The sequence below is a fragment of the Acanthaster planci genome, linkage group LG13, assembly GCF_054643075.1.
Source record: "Acanthaster planci isolate LZ-2023a linkage group LG13, COTS_SCS, whole genome shotgun sequence".
NCBI classification, from domain to species: Eukaryota; Metazoa; Echinodermata; class Asteroidea; order Valvatida; family Acanthasteridae; genus Acanthaster; species Acanthaster planci.
Window position 1 is genome coordinate 3,772,656 of NC_141789.1, and position 19,025 is coordinate 3,791,680.

The window sequence follows — 19,025 nt, forward strand, 5'->3', positions numbered from 1 at the left end:
TATTTTCTGCTTATCAGCTCTGGTAAGTCAACCAAAAAGTTTGCAAGGGATAAGATATTGGCAAACAAACCAGAAGTGCAGGTAGGTAAGAGGAAAACTTACCGACAGACTCTCTTTCGTTGGGCCTTCTTGTGGCCCAGCTAGCTGTCATAACCTCTGACTGGTTAACATTACCGCCAACCTGTTGCTGCTCCACTGAAGGTTTCTTTTTCAGACTGGCATACGCTGCTGCTGAGGGGTATCTCTTTTTGATGCGCTTTGGATCTGTATACACATGAAAACAAGTGTTAACCACTTCCCGCCGGGGCATTTTTCAATGTTGATGATGCTGGGCCGGCATGACTGTCATTTTTTCCCATTTTCAAAATCCTTCAAAAATTCATCATTTCATTTAACGGTCGGTTATAGCTGCACGAAGTAATCTTTAGGCACTACTCTAAGTTGACAGGTGACCTTCATTGATGCCTGAGTATTTCAGCCAGGCCAGCAGCCTTGTAAACAGAGCCCAGATTGTGCGGTGTTGTATAACTGTCTTTTGTCCACGAACCTGGCTCAGTGCACTGCTGACCTCTTTTCAATAGGGGCCAGATTAGCGTGCAACGGTGCTGTGTGGCTCATCACTGCGGTGGTGGAGCGCTTTTCTCCCCAGTGGTCCGAGTTCGGAGACCCGGGCCACGCATATAAACCATATGTCTCCGATTCCAGAGTCCCCGGCAGGAAGTGGTTAAGAGTACAGACACTTCATGTTTTATTGTCCACATCGAGATACAACTCAGGTTTTGGAACAAAAAACAAAGACAAAAAACTATGGAACTTTGAGCAGGTAATCAAGATCAATTTAGTAAACGACTTGATTTTTTTGGCAAAGAAAGATGGCAACCAAGTCCAAGTGCTGCTTAACGTGCTACGCAAAAATTCAGCGGACAACCAGAAAAAGTAATACATATTGCTTTGATAATTTGGTTGGTAACCTGTCACTGTTAAGCATTCAATGTATCATACTGAGCAAATGCATTTTGCTCAGTAGTTTCGTGCATCTGAATCCAACTTACTGTCAGCGGCTTTTTTGTCCCTTTGCCTCTCTGCCTTCTCCTTCTTGTCTCTGCTCTTCATCTTCATACCAAAGAGGATCTCCCTGAATGTGCGGTTCCTCTGTACTCGCCGACTTTCTTTTCCCTGCATCTCCTTCTCAAACACTGGCAACTCTTTCTCTGTGAAATCCACACAAAGGAACTACTCACTCACAATCGTGGCACTTTTAGGAATGTCCATGAATTCATCCAAACTGAACGCTCTGAAGTCACCCAACATGAAAGCAGACACAAGCACAAAAAACGTGGATAGCTTTCTCACCTCCAGGGAATTTCATGCTATGCGACCGTCCAATTCTCTTGTCATTGGTCAGTGCAGTGGTACCCATGATAGTCTGGTTTCCAGACCGGGATGGGCTACTTGCTCTGTCACTGGCCTGCTTAGGCTCCACCACAGACTTTTGTTCTTGGGATGGTAGAGGCACGTGCTTCTGCAACAAAAGAAACATCAAAACAAGTATCCAGTTATTGCTTTTTACATACAAATGAATGTGCTTTGAAAAATTTATCACGTCATCTCACAAGCCATGACATGCAGACTTATACTGTACACGTACATGCCCCCTAATTTAGGGCATGTCAACAAAAAATAGCACATACACATGTGTAGATAGAATCCGTATTATCTGCTTTGCAGCAAGAGGAGAGAAGGTGTTGGGAACCATGTCCACTGGGCACCTGACTCACACTCAAAGATTTCAATAGAAATCGGTTGCACAGGTTCAGTACAGCTTGTACAAAGGGCGTAATTCATCATTTTTTTAAGCTAGTTTCACAATTACCGATCTGTTATTTGCAGTCATGTCTCCCTCGTTTAACTGCATACAGTTAAAGTTATAATGTCTAAATTTCATATTTTCTTTCGTCTTGTTTGCTTTGTTGAACTCATGGGTCCTTAATTATAGTTATTATTTCTAGATTCGTTAATCGGCATTGCCTTGTTTCTCCTGTACTGTTTGGCATATCCACCGGAAGCTTTGGCTTTAGATTAGTGCTTCTACAATGTGGATATAAATGTTATTCAATTGAAATAAGATGAACCCGTCGAAAGTGAATCACCACCAAAGGGACATCGTCACAATATAAAAAGACACCGTCTTTTGTTTCCGCGCGGGAGGGATGGTAGACTAATTATTTACATGGACTTTCCTTTACCATTACCTGTATTAGGGATGTTGTTTCTGTTGCTACTGACGACCTGGATGACTTTGGGATTGGGGTAGGTGACATGGTAATTGATTGGTTGGGTGCCCAGTTGTTGCTCTCGTTGTGTGCATGCGTCTGGGTGTACTGTTCAGCTACCTCCACTGGGATAGCGTCAATGAGTTCTGTGTGGGTCAGGGGCGTTGTGCCTGAAGTGGGTGAGGAACTGTGTCGCCCTGAAGTACATACAAAAATGTTATTATTTCACTTTAAAAAAAAAGTCTCACCCTTTATCCTTCCTAAGAAAACTTATTCTGATGTGCAAAGTGAGTCTCCTTTAACAGAATTTCCTTCAGGTTTACTGTAAGCAATTTGTGTGGAACAAGTACCATCCACCTTTATATAACCACTTGGTGCCAGGGCTCGCGGTACCAGGCACCTTGGGTTTCGGACAAAGGAACTGGGCCTTGTAACAAAAGACCGTTCTCTGAACAAAAAAACGAGCTGCTGGGAACTGCCATCATTTTTCAGCTGGCATTAGCGGAGGTAATCTGCCATTGTTTTAAAACAGTATACCACTGTTTGCAGCATGCAGCGCCCACGGATTATCAGCGGGGACAAAAGTGCTCTAGCACTCAAGAAATGAGCAATACAGTACTGCTGCACGCTAATCTGACTGCATTTGAAAAGACACCACTGCCATTCAGCAACAGGCCAATTTCAGGAACAAAGGAAATTACACAACACTGCACAATCTGGGCTCTCTATACTGGGTGGCAGGCCCGGCTGCAATACTTGGGCATCAATGGAGGTTACCTGTCAGATTAGAGTAGCCACCGGACAGTCATTTGTGTGGGTGTAAGCTTCCAGTAAATGAAGTTATAAATTTTTAAAGAATTTTGAAAACAGAAAATCTTGAAAATTGCCCAGAGAACTCATCCCACATATGCAAATTCCACCCAGCAAGAAGTGGTTAATGTTCTTTTTAGGATGATTAAGTGCGATTATGCAATCTCACGTTTGTGTTGGGTATCCCTGTCTGCCCATCCGTAGTCCTCACATAGTTCCTTGTAGGCCGGGTACCGGTTGACACTCCGAATGGTCATGATCAGACACGGCTGGTTGCGTATCAGCTGCACCGCCTGGGCGTGGGTGGCGCTCTCTGTCGACACTCCATTCACATCAATAATCTGATCACCCACAGAGATGCCGTGGGCCTCTGCTAGCCCACCCTTGTCAACTCTGGGAATCAGGGAAAAATTTCCGGATACATACTGCAGCTAACAGTCAGAGTTGCAGTTGACTTTATCAAGAGTCAAACTACACATCAAATGTCACAGGGAATGAATAATGATAGACAATGCCTTGTCACAGTTGATTAGAAGAGCTGATGTTTTGACTTCAGAGTGGATACCTGTGATGGATTTGTGTGGACTTGGCTGCAACACCAGCAAAAGTATTTAAGAAATAACAGCAATAATTACATATCAGACTCAGGAAAAAGTATATAACACTATTCACCAACAAACACCCTCAGTTCAACGCAACTGAGAGTAATTTTGGACTACCAAAATTCAAATACCATTTAAAAATGTGCCCAAAAAAATCACTCATTTGAAAAGCAATGCATCTGTTTTAAAAATTGCAACATAACACATCCAACTAACAAGAGAAAAACACTGAACTTGCAAAGCACAAATGGAAAAGTTCTTTAAGACAGAAAATTTTTGCAAAAGTGTGGAGTGTTTCAAAATGCTGCAAGACATGGGACCCCAGGGCTATATTCCACTCAACACAGGAAGTCAACGTTTTCACACACACCCCTCAACAGGGACCTACTTGGATACGTAAATGCCCACACCATACTCCATCCCTCCCCGGATGTTGAAGCCAATGCATCGCCGTGGCGATGGGGTGATGATGACTCGCCTCTCGTCACCTCCGCTGAGCAGCCGCGTGCCTCCCATGGCAGCGTGGGAAGGGTCCACGTCGTTGAACTCTCCAGCGACTATCTTCCTTCGTACAGTGTCAAACCTAAAATATCATACATGTACATGTAGGCATGCAACACACAGAAATGTGGGAGGTGGGGGTCTCAACTTCGATTTTCAACTGAAAATAACTTCACTATACACTTCAAAAAACATTTGTTAACAAGTGTGTACTTATTTCACTTGATCACAGAAGGAAAACACACAAAAGGACTGAGAGATCCTGACCCTTCTCTGTGGCCAGTCCTTCACTTGTTTAATTTTGTCCTCTGCGGTAAATACCTGTGCTTAGTTTGTGGGAAATCGAAAGAAAAATAGTGCCTTGCCCTTCATGATAGAGAATACATAAGTGAATACGTCACAGGCTCAATTACATGTATGTGTGTAAAAAGGCATTAACACGAGAACCACTGAGTGAACCAACCGTGCAACACTCACATGTAGTAAATTCCTTTGCACCACACTTGGTGTTTCAAAATGAACTCACACTTCGGTCCTCATGTAGCAAAATGCTTCCCAAAGGAGAATTGTTATTACATGAAAGTGCCTCTGTTGGTTTACAAAACTCCCATGATGTTGATGGTTTTTGCATTTCCCAGTTTATTTGCAATACTATGAAAAATTATGCCTGTACTTCTTTGGCCCTTTTATACCTCAGTCCTCACACTCACCAGTGAAGGTCATCAGACAAGGCTCACACTTTACAGACTTATTAAACGCTGACCTCTCCACCATAAAAGAAAAAGGGGACGGGACTTACCAGGTTGTCTTCTCCTTGGCAATGCGGTGTCCCTGTACCCAGCCGGACTGCTTCACCTTCAGCCTGAGCCGGCTGCTCCCCTGCAGCACCGTGCTCGCACTGCTGCTGCTGATGTTGTCAAAGCTGATGTTGTTAACCTCCAGGATCTGGTCCCCGGGGCTTAATCCAAGCAATTCTGCATGCAAATCAGAGGGAAAATTTTGGTGCAAGAGAAGTTGGTTTCTTAAAGCCTAACACACTGCCATATCCTACAATCTACATCAGGTTTACGGAGGACTTTGCAAGATTGCTAATGTTAATGTCTTGAATAGGTTCAAATATAATAAAAGTGGTAGTTGTTTCCATACTGTGGAGGATACGGCAAACTCAACAAAAAATGCCTTGGAGTTTAACCTTGGCCTCTTAAGGAGGCATGAATTACACCTGTACACTGACATTGATGGATTCAACACTGTCGAGGTACATGTACATTAAAGGAGATTTTTATCAGGCTTTTCAAAGCAAGGTTTAGCTCTTAACTGGTTTATTAGTTATTATGAGCACTCTATGCCCACTACTAGTACATATCTAAATGTACATGTATACTTTCTACAAAAGCTGTTTGCTACATACTTTTGTTGCCCAAATTCTTGAAATGTTTTTAGATATTTCATGAACATGCACTGTGCAGATACCTGCACAACATTTTTGTCGATCCTTTTTTTCAGAGCAATTAGGAAATGTTCCAATCAACGAAACAGAACAATTCCCTTGACATAGTCTCCCCTGAAATTATGATCCTGGAATACTGGAGCTAAATTTTCCATGTTAGTATGGTTATTAACAATGGACTTGTTTTCCTTTCTACATGTAGATGTTTACCTTCCACAGAGCCAGGCTCCACAGTGCTGATGAAGATCCCTTGGCCTTTCTCAGACCCTCCTTGAATGCTGATTCCTAGTGCCTCCCTGTCCTTGTCGATAGTTACCATGCGAACAGCGGTGGTCAGGTTGTCATGGAAACCTTTAGTGCCTGAATGAACAAAACAGGAACTCCACTAAAAATCAATTCTTGCTGGTTTAATAATTATGCATGAGAAAGGGAAGGCACGCAGTGTCTTTTTCAGATAGGCACAAGTCTTGGGACACACTTTGGAAGTCACATAAGAAAAATTGTTTTCTAATGTACAGGGATGAACATACAATAACCATAGACAAGACATGAGGCCACAATGGCTTATGAAATTGACAAACTACCAAAATGATATGTACAAAACAACCCAAAACTGAAAAAGGCATTGGCTATGACAGATAAGATGTGTCTGTTTTTCCCACTATGCATAATGAAGAAAAAACTTGACACCTTACCTTTAGGCAGTGTCAAACAATTCAGTTATAAACTAAGCAACAAGTCGGATCCATACTTTTTTACAGCATACCCACAATTTAAAACTTTTCCCCATGAATCAGCAATTTTTTACTTACAGGTTTCTTTGCCATCACTGTAAATGAAAGGTTCAAAATTGGGGGGGGGTTTAGAAAAAATAGAAATAGTTATTTTAAGAACTTGAAATTATAATGAAATTGAAAAAATTCATGGCTGCAGCTTTAACTCTCGTACTTTCAATGCCACAATACTCAATTACTCCTTATGTGCCTTACAAAGATGCAAAATGACATGATGCCTCTTGGGGTAAGTTCAATCAAGGACCAATAGTTAACAAGTGGTTGACTCATGACATACTAGCACATGTGCAGTGAAGTGAAGTGAAGGCAATAGTTGTTAGTTGTTAGGTCGTCAGGTCGAAGGGGATAAAAGGTGGCCCCAGGAAGGGCAAAATAGCACAAATAAAAGTGAAAATGGTCTGTTACTAGCGACATACTGTTTTTTCAGCATTTTTCTCATAACTGGTCCTCTCTGCACTGTTCTACGATTTATGGCAACCAACTATGCGACCAACCTTGGCTGGTCGTGAATACATGTACATATACACGTACATGTAGATGACTAGACTAGTCTACCACTGTCGACTAGTCTGCATTCGATCAGAGTAAGTCGAACTGTGGTTAACAACATGTATGGTCCTTGATCGAACTTGCCCCAATTAACACCTCACCATGGTAACTGATTAATACCGGTACTCCTACATCAACTCTAATCATGGGGATGCTGGTGCTCAGTCGGTCAAGGTAATGAACACTGTACATGTAATTACCCAACAGGTCAACACAACAAAATTATTGCAATGCATGGTATGTGTATCAAGGCATCTTTACTCTTGAGAATATCAGACAAAAGAATATACTGGATTTACTGGCTTGAGTCGAGATCATTGTCACATAAGGGATTCTTCAATGCATCCTCAATGGAGAAAAAAAAGCAGGGCTGCATGTATAAATACATGTACATTGTATCCACATGCAAATCCAATCTATCTCTGTTTAATCTTGGAAGAAAAACACAGTGAGGGCAAAGGAATACTGAACATGTACTGTACTGTACTGTAGAAGACCCCAGCTATAAAAATCTCAAATTATGGCTAGCCTGTCTTTGATGGTTTTCTCGACATCCACTGCCACAATTCTTGGATTCTTTACTGTTAGTGACTGTTACAAGGGGACAAATTGTAAGTGATTTCCTGCCTGCGTTAGTCTGGTCAGTAACTGCTCAAATAAAGACATACACGTATTTCACAGACTATTCTGTACAAAGACCCCACCAGTTAACCTCCCAACTACAATGCCTAACCAGCAGATTAAAGCCTCCAGATCTGCTATCCAACATGGCTTGGGTTGTATGTACAAACTTTGTACATGTATTCTACAAGCTGACAAATGGAACATGACAGATGTGTTCATGCCTGTGCTTCACTGTAACAATACAAAAGCAGTGCCTCGTAAATTGCTTCAGTCCACTGCATTTCAACAAAGACAGACCCTACCCAGGGAACTGATTGGGAAGGACAAAATGGTTAAGTGTAATGAAGGTGAATGGTGCTTCCAAGTACTCTATAATGTGGTTTCCATAGAAACATGATGCTCTGTTATGAATAAACAAGTAACGCAACTTAGTGTAATATGCAATGGACCACTATAAAATGAAATGTAATCACTTCAAGAATGTAAACATAATGCTTAAAACATGTATAGCTTACATGCAATAACAACGACCATTTACTGTCACACTGTCCAATGAGTTAAAAACATTCGGTGTTCACTTTTTCATACAATACTTGAATACAAATTCAGAAATACCTGTGTGACTCAAGAAAGTTGTGAAGTACATTTTCACACCAGTACATGTTCTGTATGAAGAGATTTTATAAACATTATTTCTGGTCACTCAGAGATTAGAAAATTATCCAAGATACTTCAGGTTTGATGGTACAATGTACTAGTAACTCCGTGGATAGTTCTTTAAATGCATGTAAGTGTAAGCGTTTAGGACATGTAATGCATAACAGTGAAAGAGCAATGCAATGTCAATCTTTGAAATCTTTTTCCTGAGATCTCAGAACGAGCTCTGTTGAATAGAAGCTCTCTCATCTTTACGAGAGGTTCTGATCAATACAGCTCTTTCTTAATTGCTGCTGTAGAAGTCACCTACAAGTACAAGTGGCTGTTAAAACTATGGCTGGCAATCAGTACAAACATGAAAGTGTTTAAAAAGGGCTAAAAAGTGTCAGTTTCAAAATACCAAATGACGGGCGCTACTGCTTGTAAGTACTTAACATTTCAGAAAATATGATGTTCTTCACAAGTAATGGGCAAAAACACATCTCAAAGTATAAGCTGAAATTGAGGGTGATATTTCTGCAAACTTTGGCTGCGCATACGAATAAGTTGGCAAAAATGAGAGTGGTTGGGATAGAAAATTGATCTGTAGGCATCTGCATTGTTCTCCCAAAGAATGATACAAGTACTACATTGTATAAACATTATTGTTACAACAAAAAAAATGTACATGTACATGTATCATCTTTGTTATCCCTAGTACACAAAACAAACTAACAGAAATACAGTTACACTTCCTGTTTCACTGACCTACCTATTTTGATTTTGAGTCTCAACTTTTTTTCAGGGTTGGGGGGATTTGGTAAAACGTGAAAGTAGAAATAAAAAAAACACTGTGTCCACTTTTGTAATTTGAATGTGGCACAAAAAGGTTCAACAGATTTATTGATGTATGCATTTTCTGTTGTTCACTTCATTTTAATAAACAAATGCCAACCGACCTCTATTGCTTTTAATTACCTGTAGCAGCACACTGAATTGGTATGGAAAATTTCCCCCCAAAGTTTCCTTCCAATGCCAGGTAATACGAAGAAGAACTTTTTGGGAGGGCCTAATTCAAATAATACTGGCTCATAGCTCTGTAAAATTATTCCCCCCCCCCCATCTCATCAAGTTTGCAAGACCTTGTCAACTCCCTTAGAGCCTGCAACTCAATACTGCTATATTTGCATCACCCTCTGTACTCACAGAGAGCCACTTACATGTACATGTACATACATGTACTAGTACATGTACATGTACATGCACACCTGGATAGTGAGACGCAAATAGCAACAAAGGTCCCATCCAAGGACACAGGCCACAACCCTACATGTACCTGACAGGAGCTAAACCCACAATAAATACAAGTATGTATGCATGCAGAATTTTCCACACAGAATTCAGTAAAAGTGGCATAAAAGATCGCGACGTTCCACCAATATCGTCAATGTTCACACAGATATGATGACAACAGAACAATATCAATCAAATAAATGTGCATGTGAACAATACATGTACACAGGTGTACTGATCTACATGTCATTGTATTTACATGTACACTCCTGCAACATGTTCGAGAAATCAATATTTTTGCATTGTATCACACACTGTGCCACACTGGTCAATCAATATTGCCAATTCATCAGATGTTGATTCACAAAGATCTTCAGTACAATCACATATACCAGTAAACCAGAATAACACAATGCAAGAGTATATAATACACTTTTTGCAATGTTAACCATTCCAAATCCAGTCTGGGGTTTCTGTGCTTAGTCAACTGTGAGGTGGCCAACCTCACTGATTTTAGTGAACACCTCAGGCTTTGCTGTTTAATTGTACCACCTCACACTTGAAACATAGTCAAAGATTGAATGAAAAAGCAAAATGATTTAGGTATTTTGAAATACATGTAGATCACTTTCAGATTGTTCAGAACAACTGAGGGACAGAGAACACAAGAGAGGAAATTTAAAGTTAATGTCCTATTTTACTACACAGACTTTATTTTAGGCCTTTTTGAAAACACACTTGTGGTTTTAGGAGCGAGAATTTTGGCACAATTTTTTTTGACCACCTATATATCAGTACCCTAGGGGAAATCCTGGACTCAGTAATATAGAGCCCTGTAGGTGATTGATGTCCCAATTCATACAAAGAGTATGTCACAAGTTCACCCTGCATAAAATGTTGAAGTTGAGAAGAATAAGGACGTTTTCACCCCCCCCCCAAAAAAATACAAAGGGTTGAACTGTGTGTCAATAAACACATTTCCATCATTCCAAGGAATCTTAATTTAATACAACCCCTCACCCCAGATAACTTCCAAAACAACTACTTTACTTCAAAATTTGGTTAAACGAGTGACACATGTAAAGTAGAGAGGGCAACAGATGTTGGTCACCTCCATTCTTGTTTAAGACATTGACAGCACATCTTGACATTATGCATTTGAGGTGAGAGTGAAGGATGTAAATAACATGTATGTGCCACATTGATTTTTATTTTTGATTATTTTCTTTTATTTAACAGTCTTCTCTATGGGGCTGGGTTGCCCAACACGCAGGAACTATGAAACTTGGGGCCCCTAAAAGATAAATATAGAGCCTACATAAACATTTGCATACATGTCTTTACACCAAATTATGCCATAATAAAAATACACACACCAGCATTGACCACCCACACACACAAAAAGTTTTAAAGGTTAGTAATAAATGTCTTTCAATGAATTTTCAAGTTTGGGAAACCTTCAGACTAAGAAGAACATAATAAATGAAACACTGGTGTATAGGCAGAGTAGGACTGACAGCTACGGGTACATAAATAAACCCCTCGTTCTCTGAGCTCTCTATGTATTTGATGGGCCATACAGTTTCAGATTTATAAATGAAACATTTATTTGTAATGGGTTTGCCCGAAAAAAGATCTCATTAAACCATTGAATTTGACAGGGTACTTGGGTATATTATTGGTTCTTGTGAACCTGTATGACATTTGCAGGTACATCAGGTAAAATTTACAGTAAAAATGCCAAATGTCATGACCTGTGCCCTCTACAACCGGATGCCTTTAAAGAGTCCATGTAATGCATTTTTGCAGCTCTTGAATAGGCACCTTTCTGTTTCAATTTACCTAACTTCAATTATTGTTTCCCTTTTTTAAGGTTTTTTGGTGTAGTGTCTATGTTTATTCCAATTTCCATATTTGTGAGCAAAACTGTGATGTCATTCCTGGACAAGAACCTCAATGTTACACCGATCTGTGCACAGAAAACCGCTGCAATGTTTGATACTTTTTCTTTGGTGATTTGTTGTTACATGGCAATGTCAGTGAGCAACCCTTTCTCATTTTCAGTGAGCAAAAGGTTCACAATTTCAACAAGAAACATAAACTGAGTCGCGTTCTTGCTAATTGGCATTATAGCAACAGCACCCTCAGATGTCTCGAAAAGTTTTGGCTATTTAAATGTCTTTAAAAAGTGCACTTTTAAGTACATGTATGCTTAAACTTAAAAGAATGACATATGGTTTTCATGAACTAAAGAAAAATATGCACAGAAAGTAAGTTTGAGAAAAATTCATTAATTTGTAACTATTTAAAACATGCATAAGCCAACATTTCTGCTTACCTCTGACTGAGCCATCACTGCGACTCTTGCGAAGGTGTTTGACACTCCCGTTGGCACTAGACCTGCCGTGGTTAGTGCTGGTCAGGATGACTGGGTGTGCCATCTTGGCATAGGGTGCCAGCCAGTCAAACTGGGCCAGGTGCACCTTGGGAATGAGACCTCGGATCTCCACCAAGAGGTCCAACTTGGCTGGCGTGTCCAGGATGTCCACGAGGCGTAGCATGAGTCTCTTAACATCCCTGAGGATGGTGAAAAAAGGGTAAAACCAAGCAATTAAAAATAAATTGTATACTGTCAAGGCACATGCATGTATTTCTTAGTTACTGCACAAAAGACTGTTTGCTGTCTAATTCTATTGCACCAACATGGTGCACTGGAAACAGAAACCTGACAAGTCTGTAATGAATGGAACTCGTATTTCATGACCCTTCAAAAAAATTCTCCAGGAGTACGAATCTATCAAATGAAAGAGAGACAAAAATCCATGGAAGGAAAACAGAATTTCAAAGACAAAACAAAGAAAAGAAAGAAAGAGAAGAAAATTATTGGTGAACACTGACTCCAGGTTCACAGACTTGCTGGGCAGCATGCATATGAAACAAGCTACGGCAGAATGTACACGTACTCTGACCAGTTGGAATCCAAAACCAAATACAGATTGGTAATGCTGAACTGTACAATGCCATTACAATAGAATTTGATGGTCACATTACTGCCTTCGTAACCATAACCAGTTAGTTGTCTTACTTGTACACTTCATACTGCTTGAGAATGTCATGCAGGTAGTCTCTCTCCAAGTCATTCAGCAGGATTTTGGACTTGCGGTGGAACAGCTGCAACTTCCGCTGATGACTGTCGCTTGTGCTCCGTCCCATGATGCTTTGGTCTTCTTCTCCAGCCTCTGAATCACTTTATCCTTAAAACCATGCTTTCCTCTGAGCCCCTGAGTATCGTTTGTCTACCATGGTTATCATTTATTTGATGAGTCTAATTTCCAATTTGTTCTTTGGTGTCTGGTACATTCCAGAATGTTCCTGTACTGTTCCCAGTCATATTTCTTGTTGCCTTCTGATGCTTTGAGTGCTAAGCCACACCAGGCTGGTTCAGCAGTCCTTTGTCCTAATCTGTAAATAAGAAAGCAATGAACACTGTTACAAAAAACCCTGCTTTCCTCTTCAGAATCTCTAAATTGTCAGAGAGACGAGTCAAACAACCTCATTTCACCCATACGTCGTAGCAACTGTGGCCATTCTGATCTCTGCTCAAAGACAATTGTGGAAAAATACCCAACCATGAAACTGGGGCAAGCAACTCATGATCACTTTTTTATTAAACTGTGGGTAAATGACCTATGTACAATAGCAACCTTTGCAATCTTGACCAGTTGCAAAAGACTTCGACCAACAAAAACTTGTAAGCTTTGCAAATACAGGTAACAGTACCTCACTGTAATGAAACTGGGGGATTACTGAAGATGACTAGGATATTCATATTCAAATAAGTACTGACCAAGAACAAGTGTATACAAGCTTTGTAAAATTCCAACATACCCCTGTAGTTATGATGACTTCTACAGTAACCACCTTGTATCCAGTCAGTAACCAAGCACTGTTTAGATAACCACACTCAGTGCTGAATGCATGACTGCATTTACACAATTCTCCTTTGTCTTTCCATACCACCATGACCAATAAATATACACAGGTCAAGTTACAGCATGAACTGGTACAAGGGGTTGCTGTAAACCTTCGTCCCAGGTCAAAGTTAAGTAAGAGGGCATAGAAAGGTGAGAAGTAATACATGTACAGTACAATATGGGCACAGTGACAACAGTACCATGATGTTACTGTGTGGTTCAAGACTGAGCTACTTGTACATCTTTGTACATTTTAAGCTTACTTTTCAAAACATATTTTCTATTTAATTAAAAAAAAATGATTTTAAACAATCACTCCAATTTGGATTTGCAGAATTATTGTCCTTTTCACTTTTTTCATTGGAATTTTTTGTATTGAAAGTTTTCTTAGAATCATATCTATGCCCAATTCTACATGCAAAAGTATTATATAAAGTAGTGTTTAAGACTTCCAAGATTACTCATAAAATGAAACTCAGGTTCCTACTCTATATGAATGTGTAAAAAATCTGTTTCAAGTATATCAAGAACTATTTACAGCAATTATTATTATTATTATTTTAAAAATGGTGATAGTTGACAATTATTATGAAGAAAACTAATTAATTGGGTCATTCACCTGTGTAACACCAGTAACACTTTTTCACAATAAATATGTTTACATGTATCAGTCAACAAATATTCGTTCTAGCTAAGAATTGTTTTTCAAATCAAACAGGTGCATTAACTATTTCACGAGTGATTGATTCCGGAGGCAATTAAACACGACCGCTGATTGGTCGACTGGCGCAACTCAGTTGACCGGCCCAGTACGACTCGACTCTACGTGTAATGCTGCATCTACAGGGACGTATAGGCGTACATGGATACATGTGCCCGGGCTTTTCGACATCAAAAAATCTTAAGTTTTTCACCTTTTTGCGCTATGGTACACAATCTCCACCGTAATCCGAACTACCCATGTGGTCTGCAGTACCAGATATTGACGATCTGTCGAGTGGCAGTGGCTCTGACGGGGAGAAATCGGCGAAGTCTGAGGACGCAGTTTCGTGTGACAACCGCGATGCCGAAGCTTCTAACGGATCGTGTAGCAACAGTAATATAGCGCCACCAAGAGGTGTGTCTAATCAACATTGGCAGGTACAATGTACCCCTTTGCCGTATTTTTTAACTTAAAAATGATTTGAGTCGCAAAAGAAGGCATTTGCTATGGAAATTTATAGGGGGGGACTTGGGAAATTTTATATTTTGGGACTCCCCGCCCCCCATTTTGTTGTCATTTTAATCTTGTAAAACTGGTCAACTGGTAAAAGGCAATGCTGACCCTTGGCCTTACCCTAGCTGCTTATTTCTTGGAAATTTTTAATTGTAAATTGTGAGAAAATATCACTTTCTTACTGACAAACCAGCCATGGAAATTTGAATCTACCGTGCGTCATGTGTTAAACCACACAGGGTTTCCTTTCATTATTTCCCCCAAAACTCAAAATCCTACTCTGTTCACATCAACCCTACGAATAGTCATCTACTCGGGTGAATCCAAAGCTTCAGTTAATGTACATGTACAGGTACGTGTCCTTTTTATTATGGGAACAGGGTCCCCAAATGTACAATACATGGGGTTTGAAATAAAGGTTCTGAGACTGAGTACCTGAATGTTAACAATGGCTGAGGGAGTTTTCCAAATAGGCTGTAGCCTAAACTTACAGGTACAATTTAATTACAGCATAAAATTATGTTTGTTCAAGAAAATTGACCCAATCTTGACAATGAATCCTGTCATGCCTGTATGTCGCCTCTTCCATGGTTTCACTTAGTGGTTTTAGTTTTTTTTTTCAATTTAGAGAATACACACATAACATACTGTATATTGTAATTTCAGACATTCTACAAACTGAAGAGACGCCGTGAAGAGTCAAAACAGTCTCACTTTCAAAACAGGCCAAAGAAACAAAGAAAGAAACACAGGGGTAAGACGAACTTCAATGTAAAGTAAGCAGGGATGGGGGAGAGTATATTGTTACTCCTTTAGTCTGTTGGGCATTTTGGGAGACCAAATGTTAAATAACCCCATGTTGAAAATGTCACCCACTGAAATTGTACAAATCTTCGGATCAATGTTGTAAATTTGGTTAAGAAAGGCAACAATGTGCTTCAAAGATGGACCTTTTACTTTTACAAGTAGTTACCATGGAAAACAAAATGAGTTGCTTACATTTATTTCAATCTCAATTTAGCGTGAGTTTACTGAGAATTACATGTATGTAGTTCCTAGTTTCCAATTTGGGAAAGAAGAGAACTCAAGCTATACGAATGAACTTCTGCAAAGCTGTTGCCTGATATCTGGGATTGCTTGTCCCTTGTCCTGCTTGCTACTTGTGACCGGATTTGATTACAAACTCTTTCACAGTCCATTCACTTTTCATAGCACTTGTTGATCAGGAAGATGCTTGCTCCCCAGACACTGCTCAGCCTTCCTCTTCATCTGCCTCATCTCCTCCACAAGGAGCAGGAGAGTCAAAACTTCCAAACCTTGAATCTCCAGGTACAAGCGGCAGTCCTTGCCACAATATTTTATTACCCTTTTTAAAAATAAGAAATTGAGTACCTGTACATTGGAACTTGTTTTACATCTCAGATATCTATCCAGAGCTGCTCCTAATTTGGGAAGGAGAGAAGGTAGTGGCCATTGGTTGGGGTCGTTTTCAGAGAGATTCCATTATTATGTATTTTCACTCAAGACAACGTAAGCTGTACAAATTCTCAGCATACTATTCCTTCAAGTCAAATAATACAATAGACATTCAACACAACTGTTTCCATTGTGCTTTTCTAATCCTATTCATATTTTCAAAATTACCAGAAAAGAAAAGTACCCCAACGCCAGAGCAACAAGAACATTGGGACAACTTGAAGAAACATCTGAATGTCAACGACCACATCTACCAGGGTATTGACCACGGCCAGTACAACCGGCATAAGGTAAGCACCCCAGCATGCACCGATATCCTCCTTAATTAATTACCACTGTGCCCCCTAGGTCCAGTTTTAGAAGAGCCGTTAAAGTGTAACGTAGCAATCTTGTCTGGTCAGCATGAGCCACCTGAGAACCATTAAAAATGCATGGGATTGTGCCCATTCTGATGAAATTCATCACTGGGACGTGTGCTTCACACCCTGTTCCTCACACACATTGCACCATGTGAACAGGTCATATGGCATCGTACTACTGTTCTTGAACGAAGTCCAAAGTGCATTGAGTATTGCAGTGAATTGCTATGCTATTTTATCCACTGATGAATGCTCCAAAATAACTTTTGAAAACAATAAAGTCATCCATTTGTCCTCATATCCTAGGGTGTTTTTATAATTGTATCCTTTCCTTTCAGTTAATATTTTTTGTCTGTCTACAGAATCACACGTATGTAGCTGTTAAGCAAACCACTCAACCTTTTTTGAAATTTAATGTCTGTTATTCCAAGAGTGGCTTAGAAAAACAAGTTGATAAGGCCGTGGAGGAGGGCAGTTTTGAAGAGGCAGAAAAACTCAGCGACCAGCTGGCAACTAGAGACCTAGCCTGCAAGATAGCTAAATCGGTTGATGCACGAGACTACTTGAAATGGAAAGAGGTAACAATCTGCTGTCTCAGACTTTGAAAGTATCTCATCAAAAAGATGAATGTATAGAATGTCCAGTAGTGTGCCGTCTGTTCTCTCTTAAGAGCCCACACTGTTCCCTGTGTAAGCAGTCTTCATCCCAAACTGGAAAAGCATAACAGGCATGACGCTCTACCCCGGCACAGTTTGTTCCTCCTGAAAACACTATTCTCACAGGGAACACACCATGCTCTAGTAGAGTAGTCTTAAAGGAATGGGACTGCTTCACTTTTAGATACACCCCGAACAACAGCAAGTAGATTTTCCAGGCTAACAAGACAGCATCTCAGTTTAAACCGTGCCTTGATGAGTGATTTCTGAATCTACCACTTCATCCCCTCTGACAAACTGACGAACCTCAGAAATGAGGTCACCCAGTGCTTTAAAGAAACACCTGTACATGTGCAATAAAAGCCCAGGATTACTTGGATGCGGACAAAGTAAATACATGTACATTGCCAGGCCTTTGTAAATTAAGCCCTATCCTAAATTTAGTTTACAATACTTTCACTCGACTGTGCTATTCTTCTCCCTTTTTGTGAACAGGGCGAGGAAGCAAAGAGGAAAGCCAGAAAGAGAAAGAAGAAGCTAAATTGGGTCTTTGAGGCAAAGGAGAGATGGCAGATGAAAGGCAACATGTAACATCACCCCCCCTCCCCCTGTGCAGTCATGGGTGACTGTGAAAGCTTTCTTGGCTGTGCAGCAGTTTATCTTCTATGATGACAAATAGCGATTGGGTGTCTACTTAAAGTGGGCCAACATGAAGACTTAACCTCATAGTGCACTTTCAGATCACACATACTCTGTGCTTTCCAGTTAGACATTGCCAAGGGCTCCATTTTATGGCTGAAAGCATAATGTTGGGTTTTGTACTGCGCATCCACCATGGAGACAGTGGCTTCCTACAATCATCATCTCAGTGCTTGCTGCCATTGGTTACTGCAAATGACCAATGGTAGCATCAGCATGGTCACCAAATTCATCTATACGAATGTGTACATGCAGTGTGCAGACCCAGTGGGATGTGGTTGCTAGGTAACACAGTCCCCCAAATGTTCACACACAAGAGTCCGTTGGCTACATTTTCATGTTCGGTGTGGGCATGTAAAACGTGTCTACAATGACCACTGCATAATTTGCAAAAAATCCTTTAAAAAGGTTTCAACTGCTTGATGCAGTGTTGTTGACTCGAGTCACTGACTTGGACCTGAATCAGACTGGAGTCGCCATTTTTCAAACTTGAGACTTGACTTGACTTGAAAAAAATGACTCGAGATGTGACTTGACTTGAAAAGAAAATGACTTGTTGTATGAAACCATTTCTTTAAAAATATGCTCAAAAAATCCCGAACCTTGGTGATCCGTGCATTCATCCCACTCACAAAAACATCGTTCATATTCACGGTATTCTTCATGCATGTATCAGTACTCGTGTTCATAATACACGCGTATGTACAGTACAATTTACATGCATGCTGTACATCCGTGCTTGTGAGCTGCACTGCATACATGTAGTCTGATTACCATTCCTTATTTGAGAGCGGTCGTTCCATAGAACCCACAGGCTGCATACCGTCGCAGGCTGCGGGCAAACTCAAACTTTGGCAATTACATGTTTTAATCTGATCAATTTCAAACTTGTCATAGTCATCAACCATCCTCTGAAGATGTGTGCCGAAACGTTCTTTATTTGTGCCATTTAGGATGTCATGTGACCTCAATTCATGAAATAGGCAGGCCAATAAATACATGTATATGTAACAAAATGAAGAAATTATAGCAATGTGTGTCACTTTCCTTTTGATGTACATTGTTATCAAAATTTGACTCGAGACTTGACTTGGAAAAACATAACTTGAGACT

General features: G+C 40.2%; 2 protein-coding genes across 5 annotated transcripts in view; one reads left to right on the forward strand and one right to left on the reverse strand.

Moving 5' to 3' along the window:
- LOC110981274 (uncharacterized) overlaps nt 1-14,563 on the reverse strand; it is a 24,128-nt gene extending 9,565 nt beyond the window's left edge. The window contains exons 1-11 of one of the 2 annotated variants that reach the window (XM_022238703.2): nt 14,421-14,563; nt 12,618-12,994; nt 11,871-12,109; nt 5,847-5,996; nt 4,986-5,160; nt 4,074-4,268; nt 3,253-3,476; nt 2,253-2,470; nt 1,354-1,522; nt 1,053-1,211; nt 103-264 (exon numbers count right to left, since the gene is read on the reverse strand). In XM_022238703.2, the coding sequence (XP_022094395.2) occupies nt 103-264; nt 1,053-1,211; nt 1,354-1,522; nt 2,253-2,470; nt 3,253-3,476; nt 4,074-4,268; nt 4,986-5,160; nt 5,847-5,996; nt 11,871-12,109; nt 12,618-12,745 (1,819 nt within the window). In that variant the 5' untranslated portion in view covers nt 12,746-12,994; nt 14,421-14,563. Of the gene's footprint in view, nt 1-102; nt 265-1,052; nt 1,212-1,353; nt 1,523-2,252; nt 2,471-3,252; nt 3,477-4,073; nt 4,269-4,985; nt 5,161-5,846; nt 5,997-11,870; nt 12,110-12,617; nt 12,995-13,420; nt 13,741-14,420 lie in introns of those variants that run through there. The other variant, XM_022238704.2, reaches the window with a different exon arrangement.
- On the forward strand, nt 14,467-18,936 carry LOC110981278 (uncharacterized). 3 transcript variants are annotated; one of them, XM_087144661.1, is made up of 6 exons: nt 14,467-14,646; nt 15,389-15,476; nt 15,917-16,051; nt 16,370-16,488; nt 16,989-17,135; nt 17,709-18,936. In XM_087144661.1, exons 1-6 carry the CDS (start codon nt 14,467-14,469, stop codon nt 17,802-17,804), a joined length of 765 nt encoding a protein of 254 aa, XP_087000787.1. In that variant the 3' UTR covers nt 17,805-18,936. The 3 variants fall into 3 exon arrangements, with proteins under 3 accessions (XP_087000787.1, XP_022094421.1, XP_022094422.1); XM_022238729.2 differs by having other exon boundaries at nt 15,935-16,051; XM_022238730.2 differs by having other exon boundaries at nt 15,968-16,051.
- The last annotated feature ends 89 nt before the right edge of the window (nt 18,937-19,025 follow it).